Genomic DNA, 18,185 nt, shown 5'->3' with positions numbered 1-18,185 from the left:
AGCTTCACGAGTTCCTGGCCTTGGAATAATACAGTGGCCGTTCACACCACGTAGTCAGGGCATTAGTTCCTCACCTTTCACCAAGTTACAATTACTCTCTTTACATTCCAATGAACCAGAGCCTGCACGATGTGAAAGTTACATGTCGTTCCCAAACTCCGTGACTTTGTCTCACATCTTTAGGTGGCGCAGCGGTAGAGTTGCTGCCTTACAAGGCTTACAACGCCGGAGACCTGGGTTCGATCCTGACTACGGGTGCTGTCTGTACGGAGTTTGTACGTTCTCCCTGTGACCTACGTGGGTTTTCTCTGAGATCTTCGGTTTCCTCCCACACTCCAAAGACGTACAGGTTTGTAGGTTAATTGGCTTCGGTAAGAATGTAAATTGTCCCACGTGTGTGTGTGTAGAATTGTCCCTCGTGTGTTAGTGTGCGTGGATCGCTGTTTGGAGAGGACTCGGTGCCGATGAGCCTGATTCTGCGCTGAATCTCTAAACTAAACTCTAAACTAAACACTCAGTAAAAATCACAGCAAGTAAGCAAAGATGATTCCCTTGCTCTGCACACTTAAGGGCCTGTCCGACCAGCATGCGACTGCATGTGGCGATTGCGACCTAACGTGGTCGCTTGAGCCGTACGGCCTCGGGGGGCCAGTCCCACTTTGATTGCCGGAGCCGTATGGAGTTGTGCGGGGCTGGTCCAGACATCGCGCGGGGCTCCGAAAAACTGACACTGTCCAAAAATCCCGTGCGGCAACGGCCTGTCGGCCCGCAGCCGCATTGAGGCCGTACGCACCACCTCGACGCCGTACGCAGCATCTTGATGCCGTACGCAGCGCCTGGACGCCGTACGCAGCATCTTGACGGCGTACGCCCAGCGCGTGACGTTGCGCGATGACATCACCGCCTGGCGTGCCGTTGTGTAATGATGACGTAACCGCCCGACGCCGTGCGATGTCCAAACTCAGTCGGCCAGCCTCCTGCCCAGCTGATTGGTGAGGCTCCAGACGGGTCCGCGGTTGGAAGTGGGACCGGCCCCGCGAGGCCGTACGCCTCAAGCAACCACGTTTGGTCGCGCTCGCCGCATGCAGTCGCATGCTGGTGGGACAGGCCCTTTAGTTGCCAGTTGCAAACTTTGCTGTGTGCACAAGCTCAATGCAAATGAATAAGAAACATCAACTGAAGGAAAAGATTTGTTGTTAGTGTTTACATCTCGCAGCCTTGTGAGTGATGGAGGACTTCAATGATCCTGAATACATCACCATCAATAATGAATGTCACGGTCTAGGTCTCCGCTGTGGTCACACTGGCAATTATTCAGCAAACTCCATCTCCCCGCTAATTTTAAAGTGGACTTTAGCTTAGAGATACAGCGCGGAAAAGGCCCTTCGGCCCATCGAGTCCACACCGACCAGCGATCTCCGCACATTGGCACTACCCTTCACACACTAGGGACAATTTACATTTACCAAGCCAATTAATCTACATACCAGTACGTCTTTGGAGTGTGGGAGGAAACTGAAGATCTCAGAGAAAACCCACGCAGGTCACAGGGAGAACGTAGTCAGGATGGAACCCGGCTCTCTGGCGCTGTGAAGCAGCAACTCTACCGTTGCGCCACCGTTCCGTACACATATTATTGTTATAATAAAGTGGCTTTTGTCTTTGGGAAGTGGTAATACAGAGCAGAAAAATGGGGAAGTAGATAGTTATGGCAAGACCTTGAACAGCAGAAGAGTCTTGGGGTCCAAGTCTCTAGTCACTGGGAAGTAGCTGCACAAGTAGATAGAGTGCTTCTGTTCTGTGTGAGGCTATCATAGCTTCATCAATGGAAATCTCTGGAGTGGAATAACCATTACATTTACTTATATAAATTCCCCTAAACCTACCGAATGCAACGTTCTAGCAACTCGAACACTGGAGGAAAGTGTTTAATGTCTTTAGGGATAGCTGTGATAATCAGCGATATTTTCAACGTTTTTATATTTCATATTTTTTTCATTTCTACTGATTGAATCAGTTCCCTTCATGATGCGAGCCAGTATAGTTACAAAAGATCTGGGGGAAAGCCAACAAGGATAGTTACAAATACACGGCAATGGAAATATATACAGATGATTTCAGAATTAGTTCCCAGGTTTATATGGTTATAAAAATCTGGAAACTAATTCAGAAATCATCTGTAAGTCTTTCTCATTTCATTCATAGTTATATTTTTGAGCATTTTAGCCAGTGTTTGAGCCGTTTTATCCTTCACGGACACAGATAGTTAAAAGGCACCATGATCATCACTGTGAATGTATGACAGGCAGACAGGGAGGTGAACCTTCATACACTGGCATTCATCAGGGCTCTGGGAAGTAGGTCAAGACAATAGACAATAGGTGCAGGAGGAGGCCATTCAGCCCTTCGAGCCAGCACCCCCATTAACTGTGATCATGCCTGATTATCCCCAATCAGTACCCCGTTCCTGCCTTCTCCCCATAGCCCTTGACTCCGCTATCTTTAAGAGCTCTACCTAACTCTCTCTTGAAAGCATCCAGAGAACCGGTCTCCACCGCCTTCTGAGGCAGAGAATTCCACAGATTCACAACTCTCTGCGTGAAAATGTTTTCCTCATCTCCGTTTTAAATGGTGTACCCCTTATTCTTAAAATAAGAAGTATAGAAGTCAGGTCGTTACATTACAGTTGTGTAAGATGTTGGTGAGACTGCACTGAGTATTGTGTCCAGTTCACAGACAAATGATATAGAAGTGTGAAAACGCACACCTCCAGATTCAGGGACAATTTCTTCCCAGCTGTTATCAGGCAACGGAATCATCCTCTCACCAACTAGAGAGCAGCGCTGAACTACTATCTACTTCATCGGGGACCCTCGGACTATCTTTGATCGGACTTTGCTGGCTTTACCTTGCACTAAACCTTATTCCCTTATCATGTATCTGTACACTGTGAATGGCTCGATTGTAATCATGTATTGTCTTTCTGCTGACTGGTTAGCACGCAACAAAATTAAACTCAACTGAACTTAATATGAGAAAGACACAAAAACTCAGCGGGACAGGCACTATCTCTGGAGAGAAGGATTGGGTGACGTTTCGGGTCGAGACCCTTCTTCTGATTGGAGAACATTTGTAAGGATGGTGCCAAGACTCAAGGGAGAGGTTGGGCAGGAGAGGACTTTATTTCTTGGAGTGAAGGGAGACGAGGGGGGATCTTATAGAGGTGTATCAAATCATGAGGGGAATAGATCGGTGCACAGTCATTTTTCTGCAGGGTAGGGAAATCAAGAACTGGAGAACACAGGTTTGAGGAGAGAGGAGAAAGCACCTTTTTCACAAAGTATATGGAGTGAGCTGCCAAAGGAGGTAGTTGAGGCAGTGACCATAACAACATTTAAAAGACACTTGGATAGGAAAGAGATAAGGACCAAATGCAGGCAAATGGGGCAACTTTGTCTGCATGGACAAAAACTTCATTGTGTTTTCCATATTTGACAAGAAACCACTATTGTGTTGTACGTTTCCGTGACAATACTTTCATTGAATAACACAATAATTCTGAAACCAATCTCTTGAATGAAAGTATTGGCTCCTTGGCTCAATAAATAGCTTAGTGTTGTTGCTCCTTTCCTGTAAGAAGGTGCATAAGGAACTGGTCAGATTTAGGTGTGAAAGAGATGCGATGAAGCTTACTGGTCACTGCGCTGTTCTGGCCCGACAAACAGGTTGACTCGAGTTAGGCCCGAGCGGGTTCCCAAGAAAGAAACTTCCACTCCCTTGTCAGCGTTCCTGGAGGAAAACATTCAGCATAAAGTGTAGAGTTAGCATGGACGTCAGTGCTAAAGTGGAAACTGTACCTCACTGGAAACAACAAGATACTTGGTCAAAGTACACAATATACAGCTGGCAATATTACAAAGAATAAACTCAGCTAAAAGAACATGCAAACTATATAAAGACATTAAGGACAAGGAGGGCAGAGATAACGACTGTAATCATGTATTGTCTTTCCATTGACTGGTTAGCACGCAACAGAAGCATTTCACTGTACCTCGGTACATGTGACAATAAACTAAACTACTCTAGCTGGTCCAGTTAGAGAACTTGTCACCACCATCCACCCTGCTCACCACCTTCAGGGACTCCGTTCACCCCCACCATTTCTCCCCTGCTGCTTCCACAACCCCTTGATCACCCCCTCTCCCACAATCTGCTTATTCCCCACTCTACCCCCCCCCCCCCCCCAGCTTCTGTAGTTGCCATGGAGACATACCTTCGGCAACAGACTGGTTCCACTAAGATGCAGCATAGAACGCTACAGGAGATCCTTTTCCCTTGTGGATATCAAACTGTACAACTCCTCCCCCTATTAGACTGAGACTAATAGTTTGATGGTTAGAGACTGGAAGATAGACACAAAATGCTGGAGTAGCTCCGTGGGACAGGCAGCATCTCTGACGAGATAGAATGGGTGATGTTTTGGGCCGAGATCCTTCTTCAAGACGGGAGGATTTGACTCTTCCATGGGTGCATTTATTGTTGGTGTTTATGACTATTCAGGTGGCCGTGTAGGAGAAGCTTTACATTGTCTATCTGCTCACTGGGGACAACTCAACCATGGCTCCACGGACCAGAAACATCATCAGGAACGAACAAAGCAACAACAGCTTTGAAACACCTCATTGAAACGTGCAGAAGAGTGAATGGCCTGGATAGAGTGGATGTGGAGAAGATATTTCCACCAGTGGGAGAGTCTAGGACTAGAGGTCACAGCCTCAAAATTAAAGGACGTTCCTTTAGGAAGGAGATGAGGAGCAATCTCTTTAGTCAGAGGGTGGCGAATCTGTGAAATTCCTTGCCACAGAAGGCTGTGGAGGCCACAAGTCAGTGGATATTTTTAAGGCAGAGATAGATAGATTCTTGATTAGTATGGGTGTCAGAGGTTATGGGGAGAAGGCAGGAGAATGGGGTTAGGAGGGAGAGATAGATCAGCCATGATTGAATGGCGGAGTAGAGTTGATGAGCCGAATGGCCTAGTTCGATTTCTATAACATGACCTTATGAACAGAGTGCTCATCAGACTGGAGGCAGACAATGTGGAATAAGTGGATTTGGCAGCAGAGTACAGGTGGGTGAAGTGAGAAACAATAACTAATACAATAGTTTAGTTTAGAGATCCAGCATGGAAACAGGCCCTTCAGCCCACCGAGTCCACGCCGACCAGCGATCACCCATTCACACTAGATATCCCACTTTCTCATCCACTCCCTACACACTAGGGGCAATTTACAGAGGGACAATTAACCTACAATCCCGCACGTCTTTGGGATGTTGTAGGAAACCAGAGCACCCAGAGGAAACCCACGCGGTCACAGGGAGAACGTTCAAACTCCAAAGAGGCAGCACCCGAGGTCAGGATTGAACCTGGGTCTCCGGCACTGTGAGGCAGCCACTCTACCGCTATGCCACCATGCCGCCCAATAGTTGAAAGACATAATGTAATAGCAAGATATTCTTATTTTGACCAGGCAACTGAACCATACCATCACCAACCAGAGAGCGGTCAGTCCTGACCTCCCATCTACCTTATTGGAGACCCTTGGACTATCTTACATTTGGACTACACCTTGCACTAAACATTACTCCCTTTATCCTGTATCTGTACACTGTGGATGCTCAATTATAATCATGTATTGTCTTTCTCCTGCAACAAAAAAGCTTTTCACCCTACCTCGGTACACGGGACAATAAACTCAACTAAACTAAGCTTAATGTTTGGGATCTGAGCCTTGTGGTGAGCTTATCATTTATTATCCATCCATTTTCTGTGCAAAAAGAACACAATCATACTGCACAGAAACAGGCTGTTCGGCCCATCGAGTGCATGCTAGACAGCAAGCCCTATCTATAAATAATCTCTGCGGTTAAATACTCACTCAGATCTGTTGAGAGCTAGGCTGGTCCAGTAGGCTTCCAGAGGGGCAGAGACCACAGCATCAAAAAGCACTTCCTGGATTAATTCCTTGTCACCTGCACAGGGAACATTAAAGCATTTATTTTCTCTATTTTCCATTTTATGATCATTGGGAGAAGGGATATGGGGAGAAAGCAGGAACGGGGTACTGATTCTGGATGATCAGTCATGATCATATTGAATGGCGGTGCAGGCTCAAAGGGACGAATGGCCTACTCCTGCACCTATTGTCTATGTTTCTATGTTTCCCAGCATTTAAAAGACATTTGGACAGTTACATGCACAGGAGAGGTTTAGTGAGATTTGGGTCAATAGGCAATAGACAATAGGTGCAGGAGTAGGCCATTTGGCCCTTCGAGCCAGCACCGCCATTTAATGTGATCATGGCTGATCATCCCCAACCAGTACCCCGTTCCTGCCCTCTCCCCATATCCCCTGACTCTGCTATCTTTAAGAGCCCTATCTAGCTCTCTCTTGAAAGTATCCAGAGAACCGCCCTCTGAGGCAGAGAATTCCACAGATTCATAACTCTCTGTGTGAAAAAGTGTTTCCTCATCTGTTCTTAATGGCTTATGGCTCTGTGCTGTATGGCTCTGTGGGAGGAAACCAGAGCACCTGGAGGAATCAGTGTGAAGAAGAGTTCCGACCTGAAACGTCGCCTGTCCATTCCCTCCACAGGTTAGTTTGGGTTAGAGATTCAGCGTGGAAACAGACCCTTCCGCCCACCGAATCCATGCCGACGAGCGATCCCCGCACACTAATGCAATCCTGCACACACTAGGGACAATTTACATTTACACCAAGCCAATCAACCTACAAACCTGTACATCTTTGGAATGCAGAAGTAAAGTGGAGAAAACCCACGGAGGTCAAGGGGAGAACAGACAGCACCCATAGTCAGGATGGAACCCGGGTCTCTGGCGCTGTGAGGCAGCAACTCTACCGCTGTGCCACCGTGCCGCCCCTAATGCTGTGTGAGCCGCTGAGTTCCTCCGGCACTAAGTGAAGGCGTGACAACACAGTTTGACTTACACTGTAGAAGCGGCTCCTTGCCAGAGAGGAAGAGTTTGACAGCTTCAAGCTGAAGGAGGTTACGATACTGAGGATGTAAATCGGTATCACAGTAGATCCTGAAAGCAGAGATTATCCATAGTGTTAATGACAAACGCCTCCATAAACATATCACAGGTGTCAACATTTGCTATTGCCATAAAATGCGTGGGTTTTCTCCGAGATCTTCCGTTTCCTCCCACACTCAAAAGACCTACAGGCTTGTAGGTTAATTGGCTTGGTTTTGGAGTAAATTGTCCCTAGTGTGTGTAGGATAGTGTTAATGTGCGGGGATCGCTGGTCGGTGGGGACTCGGTGGGCTGACAGGCCTGTTTCCACGCTGTATCTCTAAACTAAACTAAATTGTCCAGAATAAAGAGCAGCAGTGAATATTCTCCCCCCCCCGGTTTGATTGTCAGTTAGTAACAGGCAGGTTGTTAACATTTGCTCGTTAGTAAAATTGACAGCAACGTTTGGTACTGGTCCACCAGAGCCCCAGTCACAAAGACTTGAGGGGATTGGTTTAAGGTGAGATGGGCAACGTCTAAAGATGTGTGGGCAGGTTCTTTACACAGTGTTTAGAGGGATGATGGGGACCTCGTAGAAAGGAAAGCAAACTCAATGCTAGCATTTATTTCAAGAGCGCTTGTATACAAAAATAGGGATGTAATGCTGAGGCTCTATAAGGCGCTGGTCAGGCCGCATTTGGAGTATTGTGAGCAGTTTTGGGCCCCAGATCTGAGGAAGGATGTGCTGGATCTGGAGAGAGTCCAGAGGAGGTTTATAAGAATGATTCCAGGAATGAATGAGTTAGCATATGATGAGCGTTTGTCGGCACTGGGCCTGTACTCGCTGGAGTTTAGAAGAATGAGGGAGGACCTCATTGAAACATACCGAATAGTGAAAGGCCTGGATAGACTGGATGTGGAGAGGATGTTTCCGCTAGTGGGAGAGTCTAGGACTAAAGGTCTTCTAGAATTATAGGACGTTCCTCAAGGAGATGAGGAAGAATGTTTTCAGCCAGAGGGTGGTGAATCTGTGGAATTCTTTGCCACAAAAGGCTGTAGAGACCAAGTCAGTGGATATTTTAAAGGCAGAGAAAGATAGATTCTTGATTAGTACGGGTGTCAGAGGTTATGGTGAGAAGGCAGGAGAATGAGATTAAGAGGGAGAGATAGATCAGCCATGATTGGATGGCGGAGCAGACTTGATGGGCCGAATGGCCCAATTCTGTTCCTATCACTTATATGACCTGATGAGGGGGGTGGGTGCGTGGAATGTGCTGCCAGGGGTAGTGGTGGAGGCAGATACGAGAGTGGGGTTTAGGAATAGTATTCTGTTCTATGTTGACATGGTGTAGGTGAAGATGAACTCCAGCAGAGCTCACTCACCAGCTGCAGTGTGGCAGATCACACTCTAGTGTCGTAAACTTCAGCTCATTATCCCATGTTATTGCATCAAAGGTCAGTGACTGCATGGTTTCAATCGTGTAAATCAGAATTACTGCTCAGCCCCATCTCCGGCCCTGAATAATTCATTTCACCAACATCGAGCATATTTCCCCCAGGAAATATTGCCAAATGTCTTTAAAACATTACTGTGCTTGTGTAAAACACAGAGTGCTGGAGGTGAGTGGGAATGGGCAGACAGCTTTCAGGTCAGGACCATTCTCAACCTTGTGTTTAGTTCATCTTTTCATAAGGTCATAAGTGATAAGAGTAGAATTAAGCCATTCAGCCCATCGTCTGCTCCGCCATTCAATCATGGCTGATCTATGTCTCCCTCCTAACCCCATTCTCCTGCCTTCTCCCCATAACCTCTGACACCCGTACTGATCAAGAATCAATCTACCTCTGCCTTAAATATATCCACTGACTTGGGCTCCACACCCTTCTGTGGCAAAGAATTCCACAGATTCACCACTCTCTGACTAAAGAAATTTCTCCTCATCTTCTTCCTGAAGGAACATCCTTTAATTCTGAGGCTGTGACCTCTAGTCCTAGACTCTCGCACTAGTGGAAACATCTTCTCCACATCCACTCTATCCAAGCCTCTCACTATTCTGTATGTTTCAATTAGGTCATTATTATTATTAATCCGTAGTTTTATTTATACAACATAACTTTCTTTGCTTTATATAAAGCTGTTACCGCAGCCCACAGTTGCTGCAGATCTCGAGGAGAAGTTGCTGAATTCAGATAGCAACTTTGCAGCAAGGACTGACTGCAGCCAGGCCACTCAACATGGGCTGTGGGAGCTGTTGGCAAGATGCGAAACACAGTCTGTTCCTTGTGTAGGAAAGAACCATAGATGCTTGTTTAAACCAAAGATAGACACACAGTGCTGGAGTAACTCAGCGCGACCAACAGCATCTTTGGAGAGAAGGAATGGGTGACGTTTCGGGAAAGTCACGGTTAAGGGAAATGAGAGATTTAGACGGTGATGTAGAGAGATAAAGAACAATGAATGAAAGATATGCAACAAATAACGATGATAAAGGAAAGAGGCCTTTGTTAGCTGTTTGTTGGGTGAAAATGGCCGTTGGTGCGACTTGGGTGGGGGGGGGGGGGAGGGGGGGATGGAGAGGGAGAGGGAGGGAATGCCGGGGCTACCTGAAGTGAGAGAAATCAATATTCATACCACTGGGCTGTAAACTGCCCAAGCAAAATATGAGATGCTATTCCTCCAATTTGCATTTAGCCTCACTCTGACAATGGAGGAGACCGAGGACAGAAATGTCTGTGTAGGAATGGGAAGGAGAATTAAAGTGTTTGGCAACCAGGAGGTCAGGGAGGTCCAGGTGGACTGAGCGAAGGTGTTCCGCGAAACGATCGCCCAGTCTGCGTTTGGTCTCGCCGATGTATCAGAGTCCACATCTTGAACAACGGATACAGTAGGCAACGTTTCAGGTCGAGACCCTTCTTCAGACTGGGTGAAGAAGGGTCTTGACCCGAAACGTTGCCTATTCCTTCGCTCTATAGATGCTGCCTCACTCACTGAGTTTTTCCAGCATTTTTGTCTACCTTCGATTTTCCAACATCTGCAGTTCCCTCTTAAACAGTAGATCTCTTCTGTCTGTTCCTTCCCAGCTCCCAGCAATACATCCTGCTTTTGCAATCAGTATTGTGGGGACCAATGATAGACACAAAAAATTGGAGTAACTCAGCGGGACTGAATAAAATTCAGCTCAGTTTAGCTTATTGCAGAGTTGTGGATGTAGCCCAGTCCATCACACAGATCAGACTCGCTATCATTGACTCCATCTACACTTCACGCTGCCTCAGGACAGCAGCCAACGTAATCAAAGACATTTCTCACCCCAGATATTCCTTCTTCTCCCCGCTCCCGTCTGGCAGAAGGTACAGAAGCTTGAAAGCGCGCACCACCAGACTCATGAACAGCTTCTTCCCCTCTGTTATCAGGCTTCTGAACAGTCCTTCCATAAGCTGGGCTACTGTCCGATTCACCTCTACCCCATTGCGGACATTGGACTTTGTCTGTGGAACTGATGCGCTACAATGCTGAGAACTATATTCTGCACTCTGTATCTTCCCCTTTGCTCTACCTGTTGGACTGGAGTTTGACTTGATTGTGTTTATGTACAGTATTATCTCATTTGGTTGGATAGCGTGCAGAATAAAGCTTTTTACTGTACCTCGGTACACGTGACAGTAATAAACTTAAATCAGAATTAAAGGCCGTTCTTTTAGGAAGAAGATGAGGAGAAATAGTCAGAAGGTGGTGAATCTGGAATCCATCGCCACAGAAGGCTGTGGAGGCCAAGTCAGTGGATATTTTTAAGGCAGAGATAGATATATTCTTGATTAGTACAGGTGTCAGAAGTCATGGGGAGAAGGCAGGAGAATGGGGTAAGGAGGGAAAGATAGATCAGCCATGATTGAATGGCAGAGTAGACGATAGGCCGAATGGCCTAAATCTACTATCCCTTATGATCTTATGACCTTATTATTAAACGTAAACCATTGCACGGCATAAAGTGTAATCATTGTGGAAAGTTCAGCAGTGAAAACAAATAGTTGCAATTCTGTATTAACCATGTATTGTCCTTCGACTGACTGGATAGAACGCAACAAAAACTTTTCATTATTTCCAATTTATTTCCACCTCTATACCCGATTTCACATTGAATTCGCCCACACTATTCCTGCAGTGTCTTTTATACAATTCTTCAAAGTGAAACATTTGGACAGGTACATGGATAGTTTAGAGGAATATGCGCCAAATGCAGGCAGGTGGGACTAGTGTAGATGGGGCATGTTGGTCAGTGTGGGCAAGTTAGGCCGAAGGGCTTGTTTCTAAGCTGTATCACTCTATGACTCTATAATTGATTTTAGAGATACAAGCCTGAAGGTGATGTTACCAACTTGTACTTTAGGCAACATGTCAATGGAAACTCAAATGGACTTGAACAGTCTATTGGCAGATGTTGTGATGTCCTCTGCCCTAGCCATTTACAGCACAGTGTCTCACCATTCCTCCATCAACGTTAAGTCGGGATGATCCAGGTCATGTAAACCTGAATGTGGAGAAAGTCAACATGTTAAACAGCCATCACCATTGATCAATGATCACATAGAACATCACCAATCAGTGTCTGATTGTTAAACCTCTCTGCTCCTGCTATCATAACGGCAACACTAATATTTACACAATTTACTGTCCTTGGAATTAGCATCCACTATTAATTGCCATTAGCTAATAAATGATTCTGGTATAAACCAGCATCTGCAGTTCTTTGTTTCTACATTACTACAATCAATAATGTTTAAGACATGAAACAGCAATTATTTATTTGAGCTCTTTATCACCTTGAGTAAGATCCTCTCTGGAATTTCTCTGAACAGTATTCAACAATGACCACAGGATCTAATACATTGGGATAGAATGTTCTGCTGTGTTGTGGGGCCAACCTTGTCATTTACCATGTTATACAGATATGGGTTTTAATAATGCTTGTACCACATCAGGCAAATTAAATATGTCAAGAGTGGTCTCTCAAACTATAATAAATCTTACAATAAAGCGGAAATATTCCAACGTATGGACTCTGAAATGTCACCTTGTTTGCCGTGTGGATCTGTTTTATACATAGACGTGCGTTTAATCTTACATTCAGTTTGTGGCTCTTCGTCTAAAAGGAATTGTAATTAAAACCTGCTGATATGGATGTAATCATTCGAAGAATAAGGGGTGACTGGTAGGTAATTTAGGACTGAGGTAAGGAAGAATTTTTTCACCCAGAGGGTTGTGAATCTGTGGAATTCTCTGCCACAGAAGGCAGTGGAGGCAAATTCACTGGATGTTTTCAAGAGAGAGTTAGATTTAGCTCTTAGGGTTGAAGGAATCAAGGGATATGGGGAAAAAGCAGGAATGGGATACTGATTTTGGATGATCAGCCATGATCATATTGAATGGCTCGTATGGCCGAATGGCCTCTTCCTGGACCTATTTCTATGTTTCTATGTCAGAAGAAATGTCTCCACCTAAGATAGTCACAAAATGCTGGAGTAACTCAGCGGACCAGGCAGCATCTCTGAAGAATATGGATAGGTGACGTTTCACAGAGTGCTGGAGCAACTCAGCGGGTCAGGCAGCATCTGTGGAGAGAAGGAATGGGTGATGTTTCGTGTTGAGACCCTTCTTCAGACTGAGAGTCAGGGGAGAGGGAGACAGAGATATGGAAGGGTAAGATGTACAAACACAGATGAAAGAGAACGATAATCCAGGAAGATGTAGAATGGTAAATTGTTAGCTGAGGAGAAGGTGACAACGAGGCATACAATCAGTAATATTTAATCAGGAGGACAGTGAAACTAGTTGGAGAACCAGAGTTGGAAGCCTCTGGGCAGAAGATGAAGGCCCAGGCAAGCAGCAAGAAAACACACGTGGCTGTGGTAGTGAGTCTGGGTTAAAGCATGGTCATGGAGGGTTGCATTGGCTCAGTGGCTCTTCATGTTCAAGGCCAATGTTAGAGGATCTTGGGATATTCATGGAACGAAGAAATGTACGGTTCGTGTAAAACTAGTGGTGCTGAGGTCAAAGATCAGTCGCCGTTTTATTGAATTGTGGAGCAGACATGAAGGGCCAAATTGCCAGTTCTAGCTCGCACATTCATGAGCATATGAGGTTCCAGGTACTTTGGCATTGTTAGTCAGAACCGTGAAAATATTAAACAACATCTGACACTTATTGCAAATAACTTTAGAGATTGAACAGGATATGATGTTTTCTTGATTGAGATTCTTGAGGAAAATTTATGACTATAATTGTGGACCAACATTGGCTAGATTGTGCTGTAACTAGATAGTCCAGCACTTCAACCACTGATTTTAATTTCCAGTTAAATGACTGATTTAAATTCCCCATTAAACCACTAATATCAATTTCATACAAGTCTGTGTATGTTTATCGATAAATCATGTAAGTCATGCAAAAGACACACTGATGCTCTGCTGAAAATATCATTGGCAAAACTAGGTGTTAATACCTCAGTAGCCTGTTGATAACCTGGATCATTTTATTTGTTATTTACTCTGTACTTTATTGGAAAGAAAAGTCATAGGGGGTAGATACAGAATGCTGGAGTAACTCAGTGAGACAGGCAGCATCTCTGGAGAGAAGGAATGGGTGAGGTTTCAGGTCGAGACCCTTCTTCAGACTGATGTCAGGGGAGAGGGCTGTAGACAGAGACAGTAAAGGGCCTGACCCACGATGCAAGTTTACCCAAGTGCTGTCCCGAGTTTGGTTTTTAAATCTAACTCGTGGTACTTCATCATGTGTATATTTTTACTCTTGGAAATTTTTCACACTGTTGAAAAAACTTCACGAGTTACCGCGTTTCCCGAGTACCTGCCGTTAGCGTTACGAGCCGCTACGTCACATCCACGAGCTACATACATTCTATGTACTTACCACGAGTTAGATTTTGTTTTAAACTCGGGAAAGCTCTTGGGTAAACACACATCATGGGACAGGCCCTTAAGACTGGTGGGAGAACTGGGAAGGGGGAGGGGATGGAGAGAGAAAGCAAGGGCTGTCTGGAAGTCAGAGGGGGCATCAGAACCCCCCTGAACCATCACTTGTGATTTACTGGGAACAATGGATGTTTGGTGCACACCACACCGACACATTATATTAAAGGAACACCTCTATTTCCTGCATCGTTATGAACCGTGCATTCTCTAATCTGCTAGGATTTTGCTGCTCATATTTCCAGCATTACATCATAGCTTTAACCATCCCTACATAACATAGAAACATAGAAAAGTAGGTGCAGGAGTAGGCCATTCGGCCCTTCGAGCCAGCACCGCCATTCAATATGATCATGGCTGATCATCCAAAATCAGTACCCCATTCCGGCTTTTTCCCCCATATCCTTTGATTCCGTTAGCTCTAAGAGCTAAATCTAACTCTCTCTTGAAAACATCCAGTGAATTGGCCTCCACTGCCTTCTGTGGCAGAGAATTCCACAGATTCATAACTCTCTGGGTGAAAATGTTTTTCTTCATCTCAGTCTTAAATGGACGACCCCTTATTCTTAACCTGTGACCCCTGGTTCTGGACTCCCCCAACATGGGGTTGATTTTTCCTGCATTAAAGTAACACTCCTATTCCCTGCATGATTATGAAGCTTGCATTCTTTATTGTGCTCATACTTGCAGCATTACATTTCAGCTTTAACCGTACCTTCTTCCAGCGTGACGTTTCCCTGTAGGAAGTACTTCCCGTGACCTCTGGACAGAGCCACACCTAGACTGCAGACAGAAGAGCGGAGGGATTACACGTTGGCCGGCGCCAACTAACCTCTCAGCTCAATTCTAAAAAAAGCTGAGTAAGTAGGAAAAATGATGAAAACTTACCTGAATGGAGTGCCTTTGATGTCAGTGTAATAGTAATCGTTTGTCATCACAAGGACTCGATTCTGAGTGGGAAATATAACAGGAGAGGTCACATGCAGGCAGACACATTACTGGAGATGGTACACGTCTCAGTTTGTGCTGCTATATCCATAAATCATGCAACTCCCACTGTTAGCAGGCAGCTGAACACTAAACACTGTAATGCATCTGTACACAGAAGGCCAAGTCAATGGATATTTGTAAGGCAGAGATTAATGGATTCTTGATTAGTACGGGTGTCAGAGGTTATGGGGAGAAGGCAGGAGAATAAGGTTAGGAGGGAGAGATAGATCAGCCATGATTGAACTCGATGGGCCAAATGGCCTAATTCTGCTCCTATCACTTATGACCTTATGACCTTACTTGATTGTAAGCATGTACAGTCTTCCTGCTGACTGGTTAGCACGCACATAAAAGCTTTTCACTGTACCTCGGTACACGTGACAATAAACTGAAACTGAATCATCCTACCAACAACTAGAGAGCAGTCCTGAGCTACTATCTACCTCATTGGAGATCCTCTGACTATCTTTGATCAGACTTTACTGGACTTTACCTAAAAAAATGTCTCTAAAGTTATCATGCTATTCATTAGTATAATTACAGAAGAGTTTGGAATTAGGTTGTTTGTGTTTAGTGAGAGAGGGAGAAACACCTTCCCCTTTAGTGCCTCATTAGTATAATTACAGAACAGTTTGGTACAAAACACAAAAAGCTGGAGTAACTCAACGGGACAGGCAGTATGTCTGGAGAGAAGGAATGGGTGATGTTTCGGATCAAGTCCCTTGAGTCTGAAGAAGGGTCTCCCCCAAAATATCACCCATTCCTTCTCCCCAGAGATGCTGCCTGCCCCACTGAGTTGCTCCAGCTTTGGTTTAAACCAGCATCTGCAGTTCCTTCCTACACAGTTTGGTACACAGTTGGTTTTGGTTTAGTGAGAGAGGGTGAAATACCTTACCCCTTTCTCCACTGTCTTCTTCACTTCCATTGAAAACTTCCCCGTGTTCCTGCTGACCATATCATTACGCAGCTGTGAAACAGAGCAAATTATTAATGTTCTCACAGGACCTCGGCAACTGTTGTCACAGAGTCTTAAGAAGGGTCTCGACCCGAAACATCACCCATTCCTTCAAATGTAAATTGTCCCTAGTGTGTCTAGGATTGTGTTAGTGTGCAGGGATCGCTGGTCGGTGTGGACTCGGTGGGCCGAAGGACCAGTTTCTGCGCTGCCTTTCTAAAACTAAAACTAAAAACTAAGCAAAATTCTGGGACTTTAGCTGTAGCGCGGTGGAATTGAGAAAAGAGAAAGTGATGTTTCAGTTAAGCAGAACCTTGATTACACTCAAGCTGGAGTTTGACAGTTTGTGCAGCACATCTCTGGAATGCTTTGAAAAACCTTCAATGCTGATGAACCAGAACAATGAAGGGGATAAACAGTGAAAGTATGTTGATTGGATTTATAAATTTGGCTTCAATTCCTTGGTCTTTGAAAAGCTGCAGTAGATCTAATCAAGGAATACAAATGCAGACGAGAATCAATATGTGAAGGACCACGCAAGGAAACAATCTGCTAGTGAATCAGAGAACAACTGGACACAATCTTAAACTCAGCGTAAATCTGCTGAAGAATAAAATCAATAGGAACAAATATCCAGAATGAATATATATAGGGTCCTTAGGGCCCAACTCAAAGTGTTTTACAACCAGTGAGATCGTTTTTAGGTTTGATATTGTACATCATATGGCAGTCAGCTTTAGTACAGAGTTGGAGGCTGGCAGGTTTATGTGTATGTGTATGGGAACTGTAGGAAGGATGTGCTGGCTCTGGAGAGGGTCCAGAGGAGGTTTACAGGAATGATTCCAGGAATGAGTGGGTTAGCATATGATGAGCATTTGACATCACTGGGCCTGTACTCGCTGGAGTTTAGAAGGTTGATGGGAGACCTCGTTGAACCTTACAGAATAATGAAAGGCCTGGATAAAGTGGATGTGGAGAGGTGTTTCCACTGGTGGGAGAGTCTAGGACCAGAGGTCATAGCCTCAGAATTAAAGGATGCTCTTTTAGAAAGGAGGTGAGGAGGAACTTCTTTAGTCAGAGGGAACTCATTGCCACAGAGGGCTATGGAGGCTAAGTCAGTGGACATTTTTAAGGCAGAGATACACAAATTCTTGATTAGAAGGGGTGTCAAGGGTTATGGGGAGAAGGCAGTAAAATGGAATTAGGAGGCAGAGATCAGCCATGATTGAATGGCGGAGTGGACTTGATGGGCCGAATGGCCTAATTCTACTCCTATAATTTGTGAGCTTGTGAACTGCAGATGCTGGTTAAAACCGAAGATGGACACAAAGAGCTAGAATAACTCAGCGGGTCAGACAGCATCTCTGGAGAGAAGGAATCGGTGACGTTTTGGGACAAGACCCTTTTTCAGACTGAGAGTCAGGGGAGAGGGAAACGAGAAATATAGATGGAGATGTAGAGAGATATAGGATAAATGAATTAAAGATGTGCACAAAAAGTAACAATGATAAAGGAAACAGGCTATTGTTAGCTGTTGTCTTGGTGAGAACAAATATAGCCAATGAGACTCAACAAGACGACTTTGAAGCTGGTAAAACTTGGGTGGGGGAGGGATAGAGAGAGAGGGAATGCCGGGGCTACCTGAAGTGAAATACCACTGGGCTGTAAGCTGCCCAAGCAAAATATGAGATGCTGTTCCTCCAATTTGCGTTTAGCCTCACTCTGACAATGGAGGAGACCTCGGACAGAAAGGTCTGTAGGAATGGGAGGGGGAGTTAAAGTGTTTGGCGTGTACGTTAGATACGACTGCTAAGGAATCACCAGAGGAACACATATGGTCAGGACATTTCCTTCTAGCCCAGCGTTATCCCAGCCAGTGTTCGGCTTCGTGGGTGAGTTTGGGTTCGAGGTATCCAACTGATTATCCACATCACTCTCACTATTTACTACTGTGTGCCTTTGATAGAAAAGTGGTTCTGGTTTCTGCTTGTACATCTCTGGTTATTGGTGAAAAAAGGACTCAATACAAAAATAACTGCTCCTATTTTCTTCACAAATGCTTCCAACAACTTTTGAAGGAACTGCAGATGCTGGTATACACCGAAGATAGACACAAAATGCCAAGGTAACTCAGCGGGACAGGCAACATCTCTGGAGAAAAGGAATGGGTGACATCCTGGGTCAAGACCCTTCTTCTGACTGATTGATATTTTTTAATTAATAG

At 45.0% G+C, this 18,185-nt stretch overlaps 1 protein-coding gene across 1 annotated transcript in view; it reads right to left on the bottom strand.

The window, feature by feature from the left end:
• Positions 1 to 18,185, bottom strand: part of cacna2d3 (calcium voltage-gated channel auxiliary subunit alpha2delta 3) — a 437,296-nt gene that overhangs the window by 116,682 nt on the left and 302,429 nt on the right. Inside the window, exons 20-26 of the mRNA XM_033036559.1 lie at positions 15,902 to 15,973; positions 14,905 to 14,966; positions 14,732 to 14,799; positions 11,516 to 11,561; positions 7,007 to 7,104; positions 5,937 to 6,030; positions 3,694 to 3,789 (exon numbers count right to left, since the gene is read on the bottom strand). Of these exons, the coding sequence (XP_032892450.1) occupies positions 3,694 to 3,789; positions 5,937 to 6,030; positions 7,007 to 7,104; positions 11,516 to 11,561; positions 14,732 to 14,799; positions 14,905 to 14,966; positions 15,902 to 15,973 (536 nt within the window). The remainder of the gene's footprint in view (positions 1 to 3,693; positions 3,790 to 5,936; positions 6,031 to 7,006; positions 7,105 to 11,515; positions 11,562 to 14,731; positions 14,800 to 14,904; positions 14,967 to 15,901; positions 15,974 to 18,185) is intronic.

Source organism: Amblyraja radiata, chromosome 18 (genome assembly GCF_010909765.2).
Source record: "Amblyraja radiata isolate CabotCenter1 chromosome 18, sAmbRad1.1.pri, whole genome shotgun sequence".
NCBI classification, from domain to species: domain Eukaryota; kingdom Metazoa; phylum Chordata; class Chondrichthyes; order Rajiformes; family Rajidae; genus Amblyraja; species Amblyraja radiata.
The sequence above is the reverse complement of the archived record's forward strand: the minus strand, read 5'-3'. Positions and strand labels throughout refer to the sequence as shown.